Genomic DNA, 22,110 nt, shown 5'->3' on the forward strand with positions numbered 1-22,110 from the left:
AGGATGGATGAGCGCACCAGTGACGGGTCGGGAGGGAACAGTCCCCAGGGTGCTGGTTTCCCCGAGAGCCACGGGGAGGGACCTATGTGATGTGAGTCTCGTGCACACAAAGCTGCTGTCCCAGGAACCGGGGACAGTTGAAGAAGGACTTGGCAATAGCTGGTGTTCAAGAGTCTTTATACTTTTTTGTTAAGTATAGTAACTTAACTTTGGCTAGCCTGGGAAATGCTCTTATTATTAAAGATGAATGCTGAGGAAAGAGACCCAGTACACAGCCAGCCTCCTCTAGGAGGCCTTCCTCCTGTAGCTGGCTCTGCTCTTGGCTTGTCACGTCCCAGCATCACCGCCCGTCCGGGGGGCCCTCCTCCAGGGAGCCTCCAGGGTGCCACCCAGGGATCTAAAAGTCAAAGGCCAGCCCCGTGTGAGCACTTCGCTTCCCAGGTCGACAGCCCCTCAATCCCTCACCTGCATTCCTGGTCCAAACAGCTCTGAAAAGCACGAGTTTTCTTTGTAACTCACGTGGCAGCAAGACCCTCTTGTGTTCTACTGAAAGGAAGTGGTAGAAACATTATGATGCCTGACCATGGTGTCAGGGGGTTTCTGGGCTGTGGGTTGTGGTCCTGCCAGAACGGGGAACACTCGGAGTCCCACACAGACCCAGGGATGAGGACCAAACCCAGGGACAAGGACCAGCAGGGCGGAGGGAAGCCCCGGGCCCCGGAGCTCTGCCTGGCAGTCCCTTAGCTCCCCAACCCGACTTGCCTCTGGAGGACGAGCAGTCATGGACTCAGGGCCGCAGTGACTATTCAGCATGTGCGGTTCTGCTCAACATCGTTGAATCCGGCAAACCTTTCCAGGGTTCAGTTAGCTAGCAGGCGTTGTCCCGTTGGGTTCGGATAAGTCAGAGCCGAGCAGCGATGGCGCTTTGGGGAGAGCTGATGGCACAGTGAGGGACCCAGCTCCCTGAGAGCAGCAGGAGCCGCACAGACCCCCCTGCAGCGGGCGTCAGCGCCCCACACGACAGCAGACGAGCCTGACTCTGGGCCGCCCCGGAGTCCAGGCAGCCCGGGGGACCCCCAGCCCTTGGGCCGCATGGCCTTCCTCAGTCGCTCCAGGTCTTGGGGGAGGGCGAGGCCTTGTGGACGGAAGAGGCTCGCTCTTTGTGTCTCCTCCAGGCACTGACCCCGTTTCTCTGTGTCTCAAAATCTCCTCCGGAAGAAAAAGAGTAGGTGTTTGAAGTCCAGCCCCTAAATATACTCTGCACACATGGAAAATTGCAAAAGGGCTGGGAGTGAGGTCCTGAGCGCCCAGGTGGGGCCCCACCCTGTTCCTCGGTCCCCACCCTGCATGAAGCACCCGCCAGTCTCCGAGCATAGCTCTGCTTTGCCCTGACAAAGATCAGTGATGGAGAAGCTGCGGCTGGTGAAGAGCCTTGTCTCCACACCACCCTGGCTTCTGCCACGAGGAGGAAGGTCAGCGGGTCACCGCAGCGTGGCGGGCCCTGAGGACGGGGTTCCACACAGCCTTCCAGCCGGGCTGCCGCACGGACACGCCTGTCCCCCAGACAGCCTAAGCAGACATCTCTGTTTATCCGTGTTGACAGCGTGGAACTCGAAGCACATCATCAGATGAAATTACCCTGCAGCAGCTTGGGGCTTTTCAAGTCTTAGTGACGGACTTCTATTCTCCAGCTATTTTTAGGGCTATTAATCACCACATTCCCTGCGTGTTCATCAGTGGAATGTCCTGAGTCACGAGCTCTGATGGACAGCTTGCAGGGTGACCCAAGAACATGTGTTTGCTGGTTGGTGTTGCACTGGACCTTTGCTGGGTCCTCTCCACTGGGCCATTTGGCGAGTCAAGGACCCATGCTTGTCAGGTTCTGGACCTTTTCTGCAGGATATTCTCTTGTGGTCCAGTCTACTGTGGACAGCTCTGGAAATGCCCTGGATGTCACGTGGCCATTTGTATTGGCATTTCTTTCCTCTGGCTAAGTCTCTGGAGAAGCTGCCACAACCCCTCCCTCTCCTTGCCAACTGGATTGGGGGGTCAGAACAAACAGAACCCAAACCCAACTGTTACGGAGTCCAAACCTGTACTGCTCGCCGCACAACAGCCCAATAAAAGGGGAGATGAATTGTTTTGGCAAAGAACAGCGACTTTATTCAGAAAGCCAGCAGATGGAGACAATGGCGGACCAGTGTCCCAAAGAGCCGCCCCGGCCGAGTTAGAATTCAGGCTCCTTCTATACTGAAAGGGTTAGGGTATGGCTGGCTGTGGTGAACTTCTTGCTATGCGAATCCTTTGTTCTCGCAGCTGTCCACATAGGTCAGGTCATGATGTTTCTGTAAACCTCCAGTGGGAAAATGTTATTCTCTGTTCTGCAACTCTTTGTCTCTGTATGAATGAGAAAGTGTTACACCTGTAAACGTCGGAGACTTGAGAGCGTGCTGACCTGTGTATTTCAAGCCATAGCCAACACCGGTAACTCATAGTGAAGCCGCCGGAACACAAAGGTTAAAGGCCCAAGGTGGAGTCCGATCTGTTCTCCCCGTTACACAATCTGCAGAGACAGCACAGCCGGGCCCCAGCCCCATCCCGGGAGTCCTGCCCTTCCAGCAAGGCGCCGTGGTGGCTCCCACTGTGGGTCGTGTGGAGGGGGTGCAGCCCCTGGCGGGCGTCCAGCTTGCACCAGGTCCTCCTGTCTCAGCCTGGCCTCTGCTGTGGGCTCAAGCCCCTGTCATCTGGGGACCCAGGGAGGTCACAGCCCCCGCTGGGGGGGGCGGGGCAGGGGTAACACTGAAGCACTGGATCCCAGCCTTATTGGCCTCTGCGGCTCCGGAGACGGGCGCCTCCAAACCCAAGTGAGCACGAGGCTGCGTAGCTTCCTGAGATGATGTGGTGGTGAGTGAGGACTTTAAAAGAATTTGGGGAACACACGGCTTTACACAGCTTCAAGTCCGGCACTGTCCTTAGGCTGAGCTTTTGCAGACATTTTGATCAAAGGTGAATTAAATTGTGTTTAAATTTGCCTAAGTCCCCACAGCCCGGCGGTTTCTCTCTAACTTGCTGTAAGTTAGTAACATCATGTTCACTTTTAGTGTGTGTACACTGTACAGATATGAAGAAAAATGTGCATAAAATATCCACTCATCTGAGATTTTATTGGGCGCTTACATCGCGCTAGAGACGCAAAACCACGCAGGGGCTGGGCTGCTGCAAGGGCGGCGGGGGGCCGCAGGGGGCGGCTGCTCTTGGGCTGAGGGCTGGTCCCCGGCGGGCAGGGCAGGGGTGCAGGGCGGGGCTGGCCGCTGGGGCGCCTCCTGGGAGCTCTGCAGCATCTGGTTCCTCCTCTCCAGCTGCCGAGCCCAGTCGTCGCGGAGCCTGAGGGCGGCCATTTGGGCTTAGTGAGGACCCGGCACACCGGGCTGCCAGCGGCCCGTGCCCGGTGCCCGCCCCGTCCGAGGGCCCTGCCTGCCCGCCAGGAAGGGCCCCGGGCCCCGTGGGCTCCTCCCCGAGGGGAAAGCGCAGCCAGGGGCAGGCCGGTCCCCGCAGGACCAGAGGCCGGGACGCAGCGCCCTGGTCGGCCTGCCCCACCCAGCACCCCCACGCGGGCCCTCGGGCGCTCGCTTCCTGGGACGGAGAGCTGTTGTGGGGAACACAGCAGGACGCCCAGTGGTGACCCGGGGGAGACAGGCCCGGCCCAGGGGTCAGGCCCCCCTAGACTCAACATGCTCTTGGGCCCCATGTGAGCACGGGATTTGGGTTGGAGGGAGCCTGGCCTGGACCGACCTCCGGGGCTGCTGGGCAAACTGGTGGGAAGCGGCCGCACAGGGAGGAGGGCGCCTCCCCCACCCCAGCCTGACTGCCCAAGGCGTGGGGACGAGGGCGGAGCTGCTGCCCAGGGGCGGGGCTGGGGGCGGGCTGAGGCCCACCACCAACACGTCTCTCCCGACAGGTGAGGATGTCAGCTCCGCCCAGGGCCTCAGTGACTGTCGGGGCAGTGCTGACCCACAGCCTGCTCCTGGGACCTTACCCCGTCGGCTGAGACCCAGAATGTCCAGGGCCTGATGGTACCCGAAGGGCAGGGAGGAGGCCACGGAGACTCAGCAGGGATCCTGGGCCAAGAGCCCTTCAGATGAGGGTTCTGTGCCAGGACCTCCACCCCAGGAGGCCAGATGAGTACAGTGACCAGTTCTGGGGGGCCACACGATATGGACAGGAGGCACCACAGCCCCACACCTGTGCCGTGTGGCCAGAAGCACTGGATGAAGCGGGGGGGACAGCATGGCAACCAGACCTCTGGCCATTGGCAAGGTCAGTACCAAGGCTGACCCCTCCGCAGTCGCCAAGAATCTGCCTTTCCAGCCCAGCTCCCAGGGCAGCAGCTGCTGGTGCTATTTGGGGACTAAGCTTGGGGCCACTTTGGAAGTTTCTGGCCATCTGAGTCTTTGTCTCGGTGCAAATTATGTGCTAACATTCCCTCTTAACTGTCCACTGCTCAGGGTCACCTAGGACACACCCCTCAACACCCACAGGCCCCTGGCATCCACTCAGAAAGAAAGTGGAGTCGGCTTTGAGTCTGTAAGTCAAGCACATGTGTGACAAGGAGCAGGATGGACTTGCTGATTGATCCTGCATCCAGTTGGAGCAACTGTCAGAAAAACAGATTAAATCAGATGAACTCTGCAGGGCAACTTCCCACAAGACCCTCAGAAGAGTGGGGATGAAGGGATGGGTGATGGAGGGATGGGTGATGGAGGGATGGGTGATGGAGGGATAAGGTGATGGAGGGCTGGGGTGATGGAGGGCTGGGAGCAGGAGGATAGGGTGTTCCTCTCTCCCACTAGTGACTCAGTGATGTGATCTGAAGCTGCGTAAGGAAGGTTGATGTTCAGTGCTTCGTACCCATTCCTCAGGTGACACTGATCGGGGGTAGGAAGTGGGTGGTGGGGGGGTCTGTGGGCACCTGCATCCTGAAGGCTGGCAGCCCTGGCAGAGGTATGTTTCTGTGCCCCCAGGTTGCTGGCACCGAGCTCACCTGTTCAGGGCGCTCCTGCGGATCCTCATGTCCTCCTTCTGCAGTTGTTCCATGTGAAGCTCGATTTTTTTCTCCCAGAACATCTTTAGCACGTCGGCATCGTAGGTAACCCTTCGGTGGTTCTTCATGGTGTAGCTTCTGCTCATGTTCTGGATAAAGGAGAACGTGCAGACCTGTCATGCCGTGCTGTACTGGCGCGAGAGCTCATGAAACCAGCTCCTTACCGGTAAGAAGGTGGCTCCGCCCCACACGTTTCCCTCGCCCCCTTGCACCTTTCTGGGGGGTCGGATTGTCAGTCACTCACAGCACAGTCACAACCAGCGGCCTTGCCGCCTTCTGGGCCAGTTTTCTGGATTAGGGGAAGCAGCAGCTGATGGTAAATCCCATTTGGGGCCTTTGAGAGTTTGGAAACTTAAGTGACAGCGACTCTTCTCTGCTTCTCGTGTGGCTGATCCCAAGCGGAGATGGCCGGGGTGGGTGTGGTGCCTGAGCCCCGAGCGGCTGCCATGGGCTGAGCTGTGTGTCCGACCCCAGGACGGCAGGGCGCGATGGAAGCGACTAAGGCTAAATGAGGTCACCAGGGGGGCTGACCCGTAGGACCCGTGTCCTGATAGGAGAGGTGGTTGGGACACAGATCGCAGCGGGACGCCCCGTTTGGACCTGGGACCGGCCAACAGGTGAGGCCTCAAGGGAACCCACCCAGCCCACACCTGGGTTTTGAGTCAGCCTCCAGGAGGACACATGTCACCTTCTGTTGCAAGTCTGTGGTCCCTCCCAGCTTGTCACTGTGCTCACCGTGTCTCCGGCGTCTGTGGACCTGAGGTCCTGGTGTCCGCCCTGCACACCCGCCCCCACACGCCTTGTTCTGACGCCCCAGTGCTGGGTCTGGGCCTTCTGGGTGCACTTTGGAAATACACACCAAGCAATCCAGAACCCTCCCCTCCTCCTCGGGAGAACCCACGCTCTGGGCCACGATCCACCTGCCCTCCGCACCCAGGACAGGGTACCAGACACAGGGACAGCCCTGCACCTTGGGACCCCTGGAATCCCACCTGCCCACCTTCCACCTGCCTGCCCTGGGCCTTCCCACAGAAACCGCAGCTCCCTCTGCCCCCACCCCTGCCGACCCTGCCACCCTCCCTGGGGACCGTGAGGGGCAGACTGTCCGATGCAGTCACAGCCTCATCTACGGGCCTTGCTGCATCACATGTTTTCTATCAAGACCCTTCATTTCAAGATGCAAGGTGGACCCTGGTCCAAGGGAGCCTCACGGGAGATCCCAGACCCCCCGTGGACCCCTGAGACCAGCCATGGTCATTCCAAAGGCACCCCTGGCATAATTAGGAACTGAGATCAAGGTAAGATTCCGGGGACAGAATGCAAGGTTTTTCATCTGGAATTGGCTGTTGTTAAAACCTCTGACTGTGGGAACTGCAGGACCCACCAGCTTCCTCCCAGCAGAGGAGGAGCAGGTCAGGGGCAGCAGTGGATGAAGGCCCCCCGCCCAGTGCTGGCTTCTCTGCTACTCCGTCCACCTGGCTTCTAACCGCAAGTCGTGAAGAAGGGGCCCAGTGCAGACTGTCTCTACTCTTAGGGCATGTTTGGGCTTTCAAACCCCCTAAGCTGGTCAGACTCGACTTTGAGAATTCAGTCTCAGGCACAGGTGTTTGTCCTGAGCTGGCACTTGTAGTGTGGGTCGTGTGGTGCCCGTGGTTGGCGTGGCTGGGAGAACCCGCTCCCCAGCAGGACCCTGACCCTGCTGAATGTGCTGCCATTTGTCACGGGGTTTCTCGATGGGCCAGAAGGAAACCCTCACCCCGGGCTCAGACCCACATGACAGATGCTCTTGTCTGAAGGGATGGAGAGGCAGCTTTGCTTAGAGAAAGTCTGCAGCTGTGTTTGGTGGGAAGATGGTGAGATGCACAATCTGGGACCTTTGTTAGAAGCTGTGGGCACAGGACACCTCATCTACGTGGCGCTTGGCATCTGTGCCTCTGCGTCTGGGCAGGGGTCTGGCTGAGCAGAGCATTGTAAGTGCTCAGGGCCTCAAGGCCAAGGGCTGGGCCACGTGTGGGATCGAGGCCATGGGCGTGGAGACCAGCGGAGCCCCTGTGCAGAAGAGGCTCCCTGAGCCCCCAGTGGCCTCAGAGTACAGGGTCGGGTTTCACCACCGTGCCCAGGCAGCCTGAGGTGCAAAAGGAGCTCCTGTGTGTGTTGCACGCTGCATGCGTGTGCGTGGGTGAGTGCTGTGGAGCCACCTCTGAGGCCTGGACACTGGCTGACCCTCGGGACACAGGGCACGGCTGTGAGCAGCTGCGACCGGAGCTAGGAATCTGAAGGCCATGAGCTCTGGATGAAGACCAGCCCTTGCCCACGTGGTGCACAATGGGGAGCCAGGGGAAGCTGGCTCGAAGCCTGCAGATCTTCCTGTGGAAGCAGGTAGGGGCCGAGTTCCCTGTGACTTGGGGGCCAGGGCGCAGGGCAGGAGAAGGGGTACTGGTGCGGGAACCAGGAGAAGAGAGGGAAACGACCAGCCGCCCGCTTCTCAGTCCAAGGGCACCTCGGGAGACCAGCCCTCCAAGCTCGGGCACAGGGGGCTTATGAAAACTAAAGGAGAAGCCGCAGGCTGGCAGCAGGTCCATTAGAAACACATTTAAGTCTTTGGAGCTGCCGGCTTGCTGGATCGGGGTCTGCGAGGCCGTGTGACTAAGCCCGGCGCACCGAGCCCGAGCCTGCACCTGCTGGGGTTTGATGGAGGAGCAGGGAGACATTCGCAGGCGAGAAGGGCAGAGGGTGGAGCCGGCAGGGGCGAGGGCCAGAAGGGCTGCCGTGCCAACCTGCTGAGGACAGGGTGGGGTGCGCCTGCTCCCTGGCACTGCCCTCTGTGCCGGGAGCCCTGGGTGGGACAGCCCACCTGGCACCCAGCAACCGTCTTTCGGGGGCCGTGGTCGAGGTTGGTCCTCACCCTGGCACAAGAGGCTGGGCTTCCTTTGCCACATTCTCACCAAGGCGGGGGACAGGCTAGATGTGGGGGCACGTGCAGCCTAGCTGGGGCCAGGCTCCACTGTGATGGTAAAACTCCCCAGGGGAGACCCCTGCTCACTCACGGACTCCGTGCGGCCATCCCCCTCGGCCTGGGGGCGGCCCCTTCTGAGCCCCTAAGGATGAGCCCTGCTCCAACGTCAGGTCTCCACTGTGAGGACCCCACCCCTCCTGACCGCCTGGCAGGGCCCTGGGGCCTCTGTGCTCCTCCAGGAGGCTGGAGGCCACGCACGTGTACTCGCAGAACAAGTGAGGCAATGAGTGAGCTCCGCGGGTGGAGGCAGTAACAGCTCCGAAACTAGCAGTGCTGGGGGGGCAGATGGTGAAGGAGGACCCTGCACTCACCTCCTCCCACAGACACTCAGAGTAATAACCACTTCAGAGTGACGTCAACGAGAACAGCCGGAAGACTAGCAGAAAGGGGTCCCCAGGACTGAAGATGTAATGGAGGAGCCACAGCCAGACAGGTGGGGGGTGGGGACACAGTGTGTGGAGACCCGCTCCTTGCAGCCTGCAACTCAGGAGGGGAGCGGGTTTCCCAATCACAGAGGTTTCCCCCGAGGAGCAGGTCGGTCTGAGCCCCACGTTGAGCTCCTCAGCATGGGGTTCCTGCACCAGGAAGATGAGCTCCCAGAATGTCTGGCTTCCTTTCAGGAGACCCAGAGGGCTGCGGTGACAGACTCTGTTTGTCCAGGCTGTGGGGGACCCAGAGAGGGTGGCAGGTTGAAGGAGCCGGGGTCAGACCCACCTGCTGATCCTGGGGCACCTCCGGCGGGGGGGCACTGCGGACACCCCTGGGGCAAGATGCTGGCCGCAGCCCCTGTGGGAGGCTTGCTCTGCCATGTGGACGCTGGCACTGGCCGGCACCACGTTGGAGCCCTCTTTCTGGCCTCTGATGCCAGCGGCTTAGCTCGCACGAGCTGTCAGCACCTGTCCTCTCCCGCCCACCACTGCTGGGCAGCCATTCGCATGGGACCTAGCCCTGCCCACAAGCAAGTCCAGGGTCCAGCCCCAGCCCTGGGGGCTCCCCCAGCCCCACACTCAGCTGCTCTAGGACGCACCCTGAGTGCCCCCAGGTTGGAGGTCAGCTACGTGGGGGGCTGGCCGCTGTTCCACGCCCCACCGGGGCCACATGGCTCACTGTTCAGGAGGCCTGCCCTGCCCTTCAGGGGGTCTGCCGTAGTCAGCCCTCCATGACAGAAGGGTCCACGTGGCCCACAGAGGGGCCCTCCTGCAGCATGGAACTCTGGGGACTGGGGTGGGGCATGCCGCTGGGCCCCAAAGGACATCTCTCACCTAAGACCTCTCATCCAAGACTGGGAAGAGTAACCAAATACCCCAACACAGAGAAACGAACACAGAGAGTTAGGCGAAAGCAGGGTGCGGAGGACCTCAGGGAAAGGACTAAACAAAGTGAGGATCAGCCATCCACCTAATAAGGAGCTCACGGTTATGCGCAAAAAGATGCTCACGGACTCAGAATAAGGAGAAACACAGTGAGGATTTCAACAGAGAGATAATGTAAAGAGGAATCAAACAGAGCTGAAGAAAACAGCTGCTGGAAAAAAAACAACACTAGAAGGAATCAACAGTAGATTACATCATGCAGAGGAAGGGAGGGGTCTGTGATCTGGAAGACGGGGTGGTGAAATCATCTGAGCTGAACAGAAAAAAGAAAAAAAGAGTAAAAAATGAGGCTAGTTTAAGAGACTTCTATAACAACATCACATATAGGGGTCCCAGAGTGAGAGAAGAGGGGAAAAGGAGCAGATGACGTCTTTGAAGAAATCGTCGCTGAAAAGTTCCCTGACTTGGGACAGGAAAGGGACGTCTAGGTCCAGGAGGCGCAGGGAGCCCCAGACACGAGCAACTCAGAGGCTTGCGTCAATGTTACAGTTCAAGTGGCAAAACTAAAGAAAGACAAAGATAGAATCTTAAAAACAGCAAGAGAAAAGCAGGTAGTTACCTACAAGGAAATGCCCATAAGACCATTAGCTGACCTTTCAGCAGAAACTTTGCCAGAAAGAAGTGGTGCTATATATACTAAGTGATGAAAGGAAACCTACAACCAAGACTACTCTAACCGGCAAGGCCATCGTCCAGATTTGAAGGAGAGAGAAAAAGCTTTACAGACGAACAAAAGCCAAAAGAGTTCAGCACCACTAAATCGGCCTTACAAGAGATGTTAAAGGGACTTCTCCATAAAAACTATGAAAGAAAAAAAAATCTCACTGGTAAGGCAAACATAGAGTAAAAGTAATAGAATAGCAACTTACAAATCTAGTAGGAAGATTCAGAGACAAAAGCATTAAGATCATCTATGTCCATAATAAGTGGTTAAGGTGTAAAATGTGACATCAGCAAACTAAACATGTATGTGTGGGGCAATAATGTAGGGTTGTTAGAATGCATTTGAACTTGAGGTCATCAAATTAAGTAATCTTGTATTTCTATAGGTTGTTATATATGAACCTCATGATAACCAGAAATCAAAGCCTGTAACAGACACACACACAAAGAAGAGAAAGGAATTCAAACACAACACTAAATACTCATCAGGTCACAAGGGAAGGAAGCAAAAAAGAAGCAAAAAGAACTGCAAAAGCTATTGGAAAACAACTAACAAAATGGCAGTAAGCACATACCTATCAATAATCACTTTAAATGTCAATGAACTAAATGCTCCAGACATAGAGTGGCTGAATGGATGGAAAAATAAGACCCATGTATGCTGCCTACCAGATGCTCGCTTCCGCTAAAGACACACACAGACTAAAGGTGAGGTGATGGGAAAAGGTATTCCGTGCAGACAGAAATGAAAGGAAATCTACTTATATCAGACAAAATAGACTTTAAAACAAAAACTGCAGCAAGACATAAAAAAAGTATATTACCTGATGAAGGGGTCAATCCAGTAAGAAGTTATAACAATTGTAAATATGTTTGCACCCAACATAGAAGCACCTAAATACATAAAGTAAATAGTAACCATAAAGGGAGAAATTGATTGACAGTAACACAATAATAGTGAAGACTTGAACACCTAACATATCAAAGGGATGGATCATCTAGACAGAAAATCAATAAGAAAACACTGGCCTTAAACTATCCATTAAACCAGATAGACTTAATAGATATACACATGCATGTTGTTGTTCAGTCGCCCAGTCATGTCCAACTCTTTGTGACCCCATGGACTGCAGCATGCCAGGCTTCCCTGTCCTTCACTATCACCCAGAGCTTGCTCAAACTTACATCCATCGAGTCGGTGATGCCATCCAGCCGTCTCATCCTCTGTCATCCCCTTCTTCTCCTGCCCTCAATCTTTCCCAGCATCAGGGTCTTTTCCAATGAGTCAGCTCTTTGCATCAGGTGGCCAAAGGATTGGAGCTTCAGCTTCAGCATCAGTCCTTCCAATGAACACCCAGGACTGATCTCCTTTAGGATGGACTGGTTGGATCTCCTTGCAGTCCAAGGGACTCTCAAGGGTCTTCTCCAACACCACAGTTCAAAAGCATCAATTCTTCGGTGCTCAGCCTTCTTTACGGTTCAACTCTCACATCGATACAGGACTACTGGAAAAACCATAGCTTACTTACGTATGTACACATGCACACATATATATTTTATCCGAAAGCAGCAGAATACACATTCTTTTCAAGTGCACGTGGAGCATTCTCCAAGCCACAAAAGAAGTCTCAACAATTTTAGGGAGATTGAAATCATATCAAACATCTTTTCTGACTACAACATTATGAGACTACGAATCAATTAAAAAAAATACTGCAAAACCAACAAACATAAAGTCTGAACAACATGCTCCAAAACAACCAATGTATCACAGGAGAAATAGAAAGGAAATAAAAACAATACCTAGAGACAAATAAAAGTGGAAGCACAGCAATCCACAATCAATGTGGTTACAGTGACACAAATCTGCCTCAGGAAACGAGAACAACAAACAAACAACCTAGCCTCATGCTTACAGGAACTAGAGAAAGAAGAGCAAAGAGAACCCAGGATTATTAGAAGGAAAGAAATCAGAACAATCAGAGAGAGTGGAAATCAATGAAAAGAGACCCCCCAACAGACACAGTAGAAAAAGAATCAATGAAACTATGAGTTGGTTTTTTGAAAAGATAAACAAAATTGATAAACCTTTATCCAGATTCATCAAGAAAAAGAGAGAGGGCTCAAATAAATAAAATCAAAAATGAAAAAGGAGAAGTTACAACTGACACCATAGAGATACAAGTGATCAGAGGAGATTACTATGAATAACTGTGCACCAATAAAGTGGATAGCCTAGAAGAAAAGGGCAAATTCCTAGTATTAATAACATACAATCTCCCAAGACTGAATCAGGAAGAATTAGATCAGGCTGATTACCGGGAATGAAATGGAATCAGTAGTGATAACAAACAAGCAAACCAACCACAAAAACCGCTGACAAACAAAAGTCCAGGGCCGGATGGCTTTACAGATAAACTCTACAAAACATTTAAAGAACAGTTGAGACCTATACGTCTCACACTAGTCCAAAAGATTAAAGAGGCAGGAATGCTTCTTAATTCATTGTATGATGAGGTCAGCATCACCCTGATACTAAAAAGACCCCACAAAAAAGAAACGGGTCAATATCCCCTCCACGAATGGTGAGGGCCCCGAGGAGAGCATGGCCTGTGGCCAGCCTGCCTGCGGCCAGCCTGCCCGCCGCCACCCCGGGGCCTCAGTCTCTCTCCTGATCACAGCCCAGCTGCACACATGAGCGTGGCCCTGGGCCTCTGTCTCCAGCACATGCGAGTGTGGTCCAGGGCCTCTCTCCCCGGCACACATGAGCGTGGCCCTGGGCCTCTGCGGCAGTGACTCCCGCACGTTCGCGTCTGGGGGAAGCAGGGCCCTGGCCTGCCTGGATGCAGGGCCACTTCGTCAGCCTGGCCTTTTCCTCTCACCGGGCTGCTGACCCGAGTTCAGAGGGAGTGGGCTTGGTGGAGGAACCGCTCCCCACGGAGGCTGGCCTGGGCTCCAGGAGGCTGGAGGAGGAGGAGGCTGCCTTCCACCGTGAAGGCCCTTGGTCTCTGGATGCGGGCATGCCTGGTGTGCAGCTGCCCGAGCCCTGTGCTGCCCTGGGAACTCCGGCCGTCCCGGGGCTCAGGGAGCAAACAAGGGGGCTGTCTCCCCTCCTGGGACAGCCCTCCACCCTTGAAGTTTAACATGTGAGCCTTTGCCCAGCCCCCCTCCAAGATGCATCACCCTGTGCGGGGCTCCAGAAGGTTCTGGAACCCAGCCCAGGCAGCCAAGGACAGGGACCAGGAGCATCTTCCAAGTGCTCCTTGTAACGTCACGGGGTGTTGCTGCTGCTGTGACCTCCAGCTTGGGATGCAGGGGCGAGGCCAGCCTGTGAAGGCCGTAGGGGTGGGATCCAAGGGGGCGGGAGGGTGACCACTTTGCGGGGGGCCCTGTAGACCAAAGAGGCTTGGAGATGCAGCAGTTTATCCTCAAGGGCCGAGCCCTCCAGAGTCAGTGCAGCTGGCGAATTAATGGGCAAAAACTTGGGCTGACTGCATGGGAGGGGACGGGGGTGCTGACTGCGTGGCAGGCATCCACTCCACGGAGGGCCTTTCCTCTGGGAGGAGCCAGGGTGGGCGCCGGGCTTATGCAGACCCAGGGAAACCTGGCACTTTAAGGGGAGTTGGGCTGCTCTTCTCTGTGGGGCTTCCCAGAGACGTGGGGTCTCAGAGCTCTCACCCCAAGGAAGCCCAGCTCTGCAGGGCAGCCTTCCGACTCCTCACAGAGCAGGAACGCAAGCAGACACACAGACAGACAGACAGAATAGGCCACCAGAGAGCAGCGGGTGGTGGACAGACCCGCCGCAGTCGGTCCTGGGGTGGGAGGCAGGGATAGGGAGGCTGGGGATGGGGTCTCCAGAATTCTGAGTGGGAAAGGCTGCGGATGAAGGTAAATAGACCCCAGAAGACACGCGTGTGGCCTGCTCCTACGTGTGCCCACGGCGGGCTCACCCTCGTGGCCGCATCACCCGGGGCTTACTCTGCGGTCCTCCCCGGCTGCTCAGGCTGCTCCTGTGGGCGGGCGTCCTCCCGTGTCCCCAGTGCCCGGGCTGAGTCTGCCCCTCCCTTTTATACTAGCTCGGTGACCCGGTGCCTGGCGCCGGCTTAGCGCTGGGAAAGACGAGCTGCCTTCTGTTCGGTGGCCCCTGGAGACGCGATGGGCCCCGAGAGCAGCGGGGGAGTGTGCCCGCTCCTGCTGGGATCACGTTAGCACCGCTTTCTCCTCCCGTGGCCTGCTCCTGGGACCCCTGGGAGGCTGAGGCTTTAAGGAAACAGCTGTCATCAAACCCCCTTTATCCTAAGATGTGTGAGCGAAGGTCTCCAAACAGTACAGGATTAGCTCTTAGTAAGGCAGCCAGGCCTAAGTAGCATTTTTCTTTTTTTAAACAGTTTTATTTTATATTGGAATATAGTTGATTTACAGTTATGATAGTTATTTATAGTTTCTGCTGTATAGCAAAGTGATTCAGTTACACGCATACATATGTCCATTCTTCCTCAGCTTTTCCCCACGTAGCAGAAATATTATAACAGAATATTGAGTAGGGTTCCCTGTGCTGCACTAACAGAGTGTGTCCGCTAACCCACAATTTCTAATTTATCCTCCCTCCTCCCAGCTTTCCCCTTTGATAACCATAAGTTTGTTTTCTATGTCTGTGAGTCTGTTTCTGTTTTGTAAATAAATTTGTTTGTATCATTTTAAAAGATTCCACATATAAGTGATACCATATTTGTCTTTCTCTATTTGACTTTCTTCATTTAAGATGATAATCTCTAGGTCCATCGATATTGCTGCAAATGGCATTATTTCATTCTCTTTGGATTCACCTTCTAGAGTAATGAAAATAAAAACAAAAACAAATAAATGGGACCAATTATACTTAAAATCTTCTGCACAGCAAAGGAAACTGTAGACAGAATGAAAACAGCAGGATGGAAGAAAATATTTGCAAATGATGCGACTGACAAGGGATTAGTCTCCAAAGCATACAAGCAGCTCAGGCAAGTGCAACATCAAAAAACCAAACAACCCACAAAAAATGGGCAGAGAAACTGAATGGACACTTCTCCAAAGCTGGGGTCTGGGGAGTGGGAGGAGGAGGAGGAGGGGGACCCCCCACCCCCAGACCTGTATATATTTTCTGTTTTGAAATGACCTTGTTTGAAGGTAGAAAATGGCTGAAATCAGCCATGTCATGTGGTTTGAATTAATGTAAAGAAAGTGAGCTTTTCCAGGTGTTGGTGGAAGCATTGCAGACACGCAGAACAGTGTCTGCATTCTGGGCAAGCAGACGTCTCCTCCTCCATTTTCCATCCAAAACTGGCCCATCCTCTGACAGGCATTGTATCTGCCTGCTCTGAAGGGCACAGGCTCCTCCTCCACCGGGTTTCCAAAGCCTGCTGTTCGACAGTCCATATTAGCCATGGAAGGAGCTCTCTGTGGAAGGGGAGGCTTCCTCTGTTAAGCAAGATTGCAAAGAGAGATGCGATACTAATCGACTGTTTTCCTGACAGATTCCCATGGTACCTTTGAAAATCTGAAGCAAGAACCATCTAATCCAGGGCAGGAGGGAGTCCTGGACCCAGGACTTGCTGGCGAGGGTAAGACCTGATCACTTTGGAGCAGCTTCACCCTGTGTCCCTGAGGGTCACCGTGACCCCACACGTTTGTGGCTGAGTCATAGGAGCCAGCCTCACCTGTAAACGTCATGGCTTCCAGCCACTGGGGTACAGTGCAGACTCTTGCACAAAGGAGGCCGGACTGTTCTGCGTGGTCCTTAGATATCCGGACCCTTGGCCCGTGTCCGTGAATGCCCCAGAGGCAGAACCCACAGCAGGAACGTGGCAGGAAACCCATCCTGGGGATGGACAGGGTTCCAAGTCCCCTTCTGTCCTCCTCTCCCCAAACCCTGGAGTGGAAAAATCCCATCCCTTCTTAAAAAAGTGGAATTAAAAAAACAAAACCCTACCTGCTGCTTAAATTCTCTGGGTGATTGCTTTTTTTCTCCTTGTAATTCTAAGCTAAACCCCATATATTTCTTTGTAAGATGAGATGATTTCAACCTGCAAATGCTGATAAGACCTGTCTGCTCCTGGCCAGGATGACAAGGAATTTGCGGTGGAGCAGGGACTTGGCCATATTTTAAAACACATCTGTCCTAAGGCCACATCTTCACCTGAGTTTTTAACAAGACTCAGTACCAGTCGCTAAGGCTCTGTTTCCTCCTGGGTCCTGGCAGCCACGGCCCACCACTGAGCCAGCAGCTCACCCTAAACCTCCATGCACACTGCCTTGGCGATGGTGGGGGGGGGTGCAGGGGTGTCAAGAGGGGCAGGTGTTCACTGTCTTAGTTGTGAAGTTTCCCGGTGCACGTGTATCAAAAGCTAACAAGCTGCACACTTTAAACGTGTGCTACTTATGTCAACAGTGTCCCAATAAACCTGTTAGAAAACAACAGAAAACGTCCATGGTAGCAGATTCAAGAGGTAAGTGGATGAATGGAAGCCTGAGCTCAGTATCGATGGACAAGGCGGGGGCTTCTGAGTTCACAGGAAAGAGAAAGAGGCAGACAGACAGACAGACAGATGGCTCACGCACAGGGACTTTCACACACTCTAATGACCAAACCCAGTTCCCCTGGAAAATGAACGAGATTACTGCCTTTATTCTTATTATTTCACTTTTGAAGTCTACTGGTTTTGTAATTTTCCATTCCACTTCATTAAAAGGCATTATGTGATAAAAGGCTGGGAAACCCCAACTCCCCAGGCTGTATCAAACTTGAGGCAGGACTGTGTTCAGATGGGAGTCCTTTCTCTAAGCTGGCTACAACCCACACTTATGAGAGGGCGGGCAGGCGAAGGGCGCCCTGGGGTTTGTGGGTCCACCGCAGGTGCCCAGGGCCTGGTTTCGGCTTCTCCAGAGATGACTGGACTCACAACCACCCTTTCCCAAACCAGCCTCTCTGAGTAGCCACTGTCCATGCTGGAGCAAGGACCCCGATGGTCTGACCCTGGGACAGGGACCTCAGCCTCCCAGCCTGGTCTACAAGCCGAAGGCAGAGGGAGGGCCTGGGTCACAGGCTGAGGGGAGAGGGGCTGGGGAGCAGGGCTTACCTGCTGAGCGCCCCCGGGCAGGGGAGCCGGGTCTCCACTCATCTGGGTTGTTATTCGAGGGCGGGCAGAGCCCAGGCCACGGCCGCCCACGGGCCACTGGGAGCCACTGCTCCAGGTCCCAGGAGAGGGCCTCCCCCTGCCTCAGCTCGCTGGACAATGGCGATGTCCAGCAATCGTCCTGATGGCCGGGGGTCACTGGGGTGACTTACAGTGGCAAACTGGGGAGGCAGGCGCTTTCCTGCCAGTTCACAGGGCTCATCAGTGAACAGGAAGGAAGCCATGAACCACTTCACCGTGAATCTGCATTTCATCTGTTAAAGCAGGTGAGCCAACTGCCTTTCCAAGGCAGTTAAACTGCATGGTTTCCCCAGGAGCCAGTTAACTGGGGGGTGGGGTGGGGTTGGGGCCTGGGGGTGCAGACACCTGGAGCTGCATTAGTTTTGTTTTTTAGGTGAAATTTCGTTTTTTAAAATGTACTTTATTGAAGTATAGTTGATTTACAATGTTGTATTAATTTCTGCTGTACAGCAGTGACTCAGTTATAGACATTCTTTTTCATTATGGTTTAATCACAGGATGTTGAATATAATTCCCTGTGCTGTACAGCAGGACCTTGTTGTTAATTCATTCTATTATATATAATTGCATCTACTAATTCCAAATTCTCACTCCATCCCTCCCCACCACCACCCATTGGCAACCACGAATCTATACTTCACGTCCAACATTCCATTTCTGTTGTATAGATCAGTTTATTTGTGTCATATTTTAGATTCCACACATATCAGTTCAGTTCAGTTCAGTTCAGTCGCTCAGTTGTGTCCGACTCTTTGCAACACCATGGACTACAGCAAGCCAGACCTCCCTCTCTGTCACCAACTCCCGGAACCTGCTCAAACTCATGTGCATTGAGTTGATGATGGCATCCAACCATCTTATCCTCTGTTGTCCCCTTCTCTTCCGGTCCTCAAACTTTTCCAACATCAGGGCCTTTTCCAATGAGTCAGTTCTTTGCATCAGGTAGCCAAAATATTGGAGTTTCGGCTTCAGCATTAGTCCTTCCAATGAATATTCAGGACTGATTTCCTTTAGGATGGACTGGTTGGATCTCCTTGCAGTCCAAGGGACTCTCAAGAGTCTTCTCCAGCACCACAGTTCAAAAGCATCAGTTCTTTGGTGCTCAGCCTTCTTTATGGTCCAACTCTCATATCCATACATGACTACTGGAAAAGCATAGATTTAGTTATATGGACCTTTGTCGGAAAGTAATGTTTCTACTTTTCGATACGCTGTCTAGGTTTGTCATAGCTTTTCTTCCAAGGAGCAAGTGTCTTTTAATTTCATGGCTGCAGTCACCATCTGTAGTGATTTTTGAGCCCAAGAAAATAAAGTCTGTCACTGTTTCCATTGCTTCACCATCTATTTGCCATGAAGTGATGGGACCAGGTGTCATGATAGCTTTTCTGAATGTTGAGTTTTAAGCCAGCTTTTTAACTCTCCTCTTTCACTTTCATCAAGAGGCTCTTTAGTTCCTCTTCACTTTCTGCCATAAGGGTGGTGTCATCTTCATATCTGAGGTTTTACATATTTCTCCTAGCAGTCTCGATTCCAGCTTGTGCTTCATCCAGTCTGGCATTTTGCGTGATGTACTCTGCATAGAAGCTAAATAAGCAGGGTGACAATATACAGCCTTGATGTCCATGTCTTGGTTATTGTAAATAGTCCTGCAGTGACACTGGGGTGCATGTATCTCTTTGAATCATGGTTTTGTCTGGGTATATGTCCAAGAGGGGCATTACTGGGTCATATGGCAGCTCTACTTTTAGTTTTTTGAGGAACCTTCATACTGTTTCCCTAGTGATTGCACCAGTTTAGAAGCTGCGTTAGCTAAGTGTCAAAATGTTACCCTCTCTCCCTGATTTGTATTCAGTGGGCCTGGAAACAGACACAGACTCAGGTGTACGCTTGAAGGGGGTCCCTCACCACAGGATTTCAGGATTAGAGGGTTTGTAGGACCAGAGGACCCTCACTCACCACGGTTTTCATGAGCCTCCTTACAACGTGGATCTGATTTGGGCCTGAGGGTCTGCATTTCTGAAACTCTGGGGGTGCTGCTGCTGGGGTCACAGTTTGAGGGTGGAGGCTGTAACTGACCCCACACCGGTACGGGCTTTCACAAAGGCGGAGGACTCACGGGCAAGGGGCTCTCGTGAGGAGTCGTGGGCTCCTGGGTTCACCCAGGCAGAGGTGGACAGGTGGAGCAGCCCATCCTGTGGGGCTGGAGTCAGTCCAGGTCCCTTCTTTCTGGTAGAACCACCTGTGTGGGTGGTAGGGGTTGGCCACCATCCAGCCCCCTGCCCCGAATGGCCTCTGTGATAAGAGAGTCTCCCACTTCTCAAGCTCAGGGTCCTGCCGGCAAAATTGTCATAGTGCCTGAACCCGAGACCACAGTCTGAATGTCTGTGGCCCCCAGATTCCTGTGTCAGAATCCTTACCCTAAGGGCAACAGTGTCAGGAGGTGGAGTCTTGGGTGGAGCCTCATACTGGGATCAGTGCCCCGTAGCAGAGACCCCTCCCAGGGAGCTCCCTCCCTTCCCCATGTGAGGAACCAATGGAAGTTGATGGTCCTCAACCAGGAGGTGGGCTGGCAGCTTGATCTTGGACTCAGTCTGTGGTGCTTTCATTATTGCAGCTCCCAAGGACCAGGACCCTGAGTAGCACAGGGGCAGCCTCTGAGTACTGGGCGCCAAAATCACTGCAGGTGGTGACTGCAGCCATGAAGTTAAAAGATGCTTGCTCCTTGGAAGAAAAGCTATGACCAACCTAGACAGCATATTAAAAAGCAGAGACATTACTTTGCCAACAAAGGTCTGTCTAGTCAAGGCTATGGTTTTTCCAGTGGTCATGTATGGCTGTGAGAGTTGGACTATAAAGAAAGCTGAGCACCGAAGAATTGATGCTTTTGAACTGTGGTGTTGGAGAAGACTCTTGAGAGTCCCTTGGACTGCAAGGAGATCCAACCAGTCCATCCTAAAGGAGATCAGTCCTGGGTATTCATTGGAAGGACTGATGTTGAAGCTGAAACTCCAATACTTTGGTCACCTGATGTGAAGAACTGACTCATTGGAAAAGACCCTGATGCTGGGAAAGATTGAAGGCAAGAGAAGTGGACGACAGAGGATGAGATGGTTGATGGCATCACCGACTCAATGGACATGAGTTTGAGTAAACTCCGGGAGTTGGTGATGGATAGGGAGGCCTGGTGTACTGAAGTCCATGGAGTCGCAAAGAGTTGGAAACGACTGAGCGATTGAACTGAACTGAACTGAACTGAACACTGAGTACAGACAAACTAGATGGGAACAGGCACTCCCATCACCTCCTTTCTGCTGAATGATGGAAACCAGTGCTAATCAGACCCTCAAAATCAACCCATTTCAGACTAACAGCTTTAATTTAAAGGCATGGATGATGTTCTGCTGAAACTAAATCCTGATGTTGAATTTAATCACCAGTGTGTCTGGCTTCTTTATGTCTTATTGTGTCTGCCTGGATATTATGAGTTCAGATACACAAATCATCATTCATGTCTCTCTCATTATCATCAGTGCTATTTACTGTTTTTAATAACTTGTTCATTTTACCAATGGATACATCCTACTCGTGGGACAGTCAGCTGAGCGGTGCACCCCAGATGCTGGGCTGAAGGGTGACGATGTCCATTCCAAGGAGACTTTGCTCTCATGTTTACTGCTCTGAGATCTGTAACGCTGGTTCCTTCCTGACCCACCTGCCTTAGTAGTTCTCAATGTTTGTGGGGAATGCTGCCTGCTCCAGGCTAGAAGGCCTCTTCTCAGGCTGTCCTGGAGTGAGCACATGCTACTTACATCCCAGAGGAGTGAGGCGGGTGACAGCTGGGAGGACAGCCCAGGTGCTGGGTGCCAGCCATTTGGCACCGGGTTGGGGGCATATCACCGAGGTCAGGAAGCTGAGCAGAAAGAGGGGCACTTGTCCAGGTGGACGTGCAGCCCCCGTCCGCTCAGATGAACTTGTTGCTGACAGCAAAGCTCCTGCTGGAGGGCCACTGTGGCTCCGCTCCACGTGAGGGAAGGGGGAGTGGTCACCAGGCCCACATCAGTCAGCTACTGCTGTGTAACAACCACTCCCCACTTCCCACAGGCTTGCAGACAGGGCCACCTCCCAACTTCCTTCCCCACTTCCTCCATCTGGACCCCTGAGCCCACTGCTCGTGTCACCCCAAGCAGCTCAAGTCCCCCCATTTGTTCCTTTTCAGTCTCTTCTCCTTTGTGTTTCCTTTGGGGCTGAGTTGTGTTGGGACCAGACTAATCTTGTTTCTGGGAGTGGTTTTCTGCTGTGATTTCCAACAGCGCTTTTGCCTCTGAGCCCCAGGCCTTCGCCCTGCTGGGTGGCTGAAGCAGATTTAAGGTTTAATTTTATCAGATTTGTGACATGGGGACTGAAACAGGTGGGCTTTCAGAGCTTGTCACATGCATTTCTAGGGGATCTGGATTTTGTCCAAAAGAGACTGAAGATTCAACCAGGTGATCGTGGGTGGTACCCTGAGATATGGTTCTGGGCTTTTAGCTCTGCCCCCCAGGTCTCACACACGCGAGAAGCGCATCTCCCTTCCAGAATCCCTCCTGATGAAAGAAAAGGAGACTCGTCAGTGTTGACTTGGAGGAGGAGTAGGGGGTGGGGGGCGGCCTCCCACGTCACAGGCTTCACTGGGTGAGCCCCTGGGTGATAGCCGTGCTCTCACAGGCACGCAGTCAGCTGTGTCCTTCCTGGCCCAGGATGACCCTGCGCCCTGTGGAAGGCAGT

General features: G+C 53.6%; 1 protein-coding gene across 1 annotated transcript; it reads right to left on the reverse strand.

Annotated features, from left to right (window-relative positions):
- Positions 1-2,140: 2,140 nt before the first annotated feature.
- FAM240C (family with sequence similarity 240 member C) lies at positions 2,141-17,480 on the reverse strand. The gene is made up of 5 exons (XM_081490641.1): positions 17,269-17,480; positions 11,339-11,658; positions 5,042-5,190; positions 3,178-3,384; positions 2,141-2,397 (listed from the first exon to the last, which is right to left on the reverse strand). The coding sequence occupies exons 2-5, from the start codon at positions 11,372-11,374 to the stop codon at positions 2,370-2,372; spliced, it is 420 nt and encodes a 139-aa protein (XP_081346767.1). The 5' UTR covers positions 11,375-11,658; positions 17,269-17,480; the 3' UTR covers positions 2,141-2,369.
- Between the last annotated feature and the right edge of the window lie 4,630 nt (positions 17,481-22,110).

The sequence above is a fragment of the Giraffa tippelskirchi genome, chromosome 5 (assembly GCF_054371585.1).
Source record: "Giraffa tippelskirchi isolate mGirTip1 chromosome 5, T2T-mGirTip1v1.2.pri, whole genome shotgun sequence".
Taxonomy (NCBI): Eukaryota; Metazoa; Chordata; class Mammalia; order Artiodactyla; family Giraffidae; genus Giraffa; species Giraffa tippelskirchi.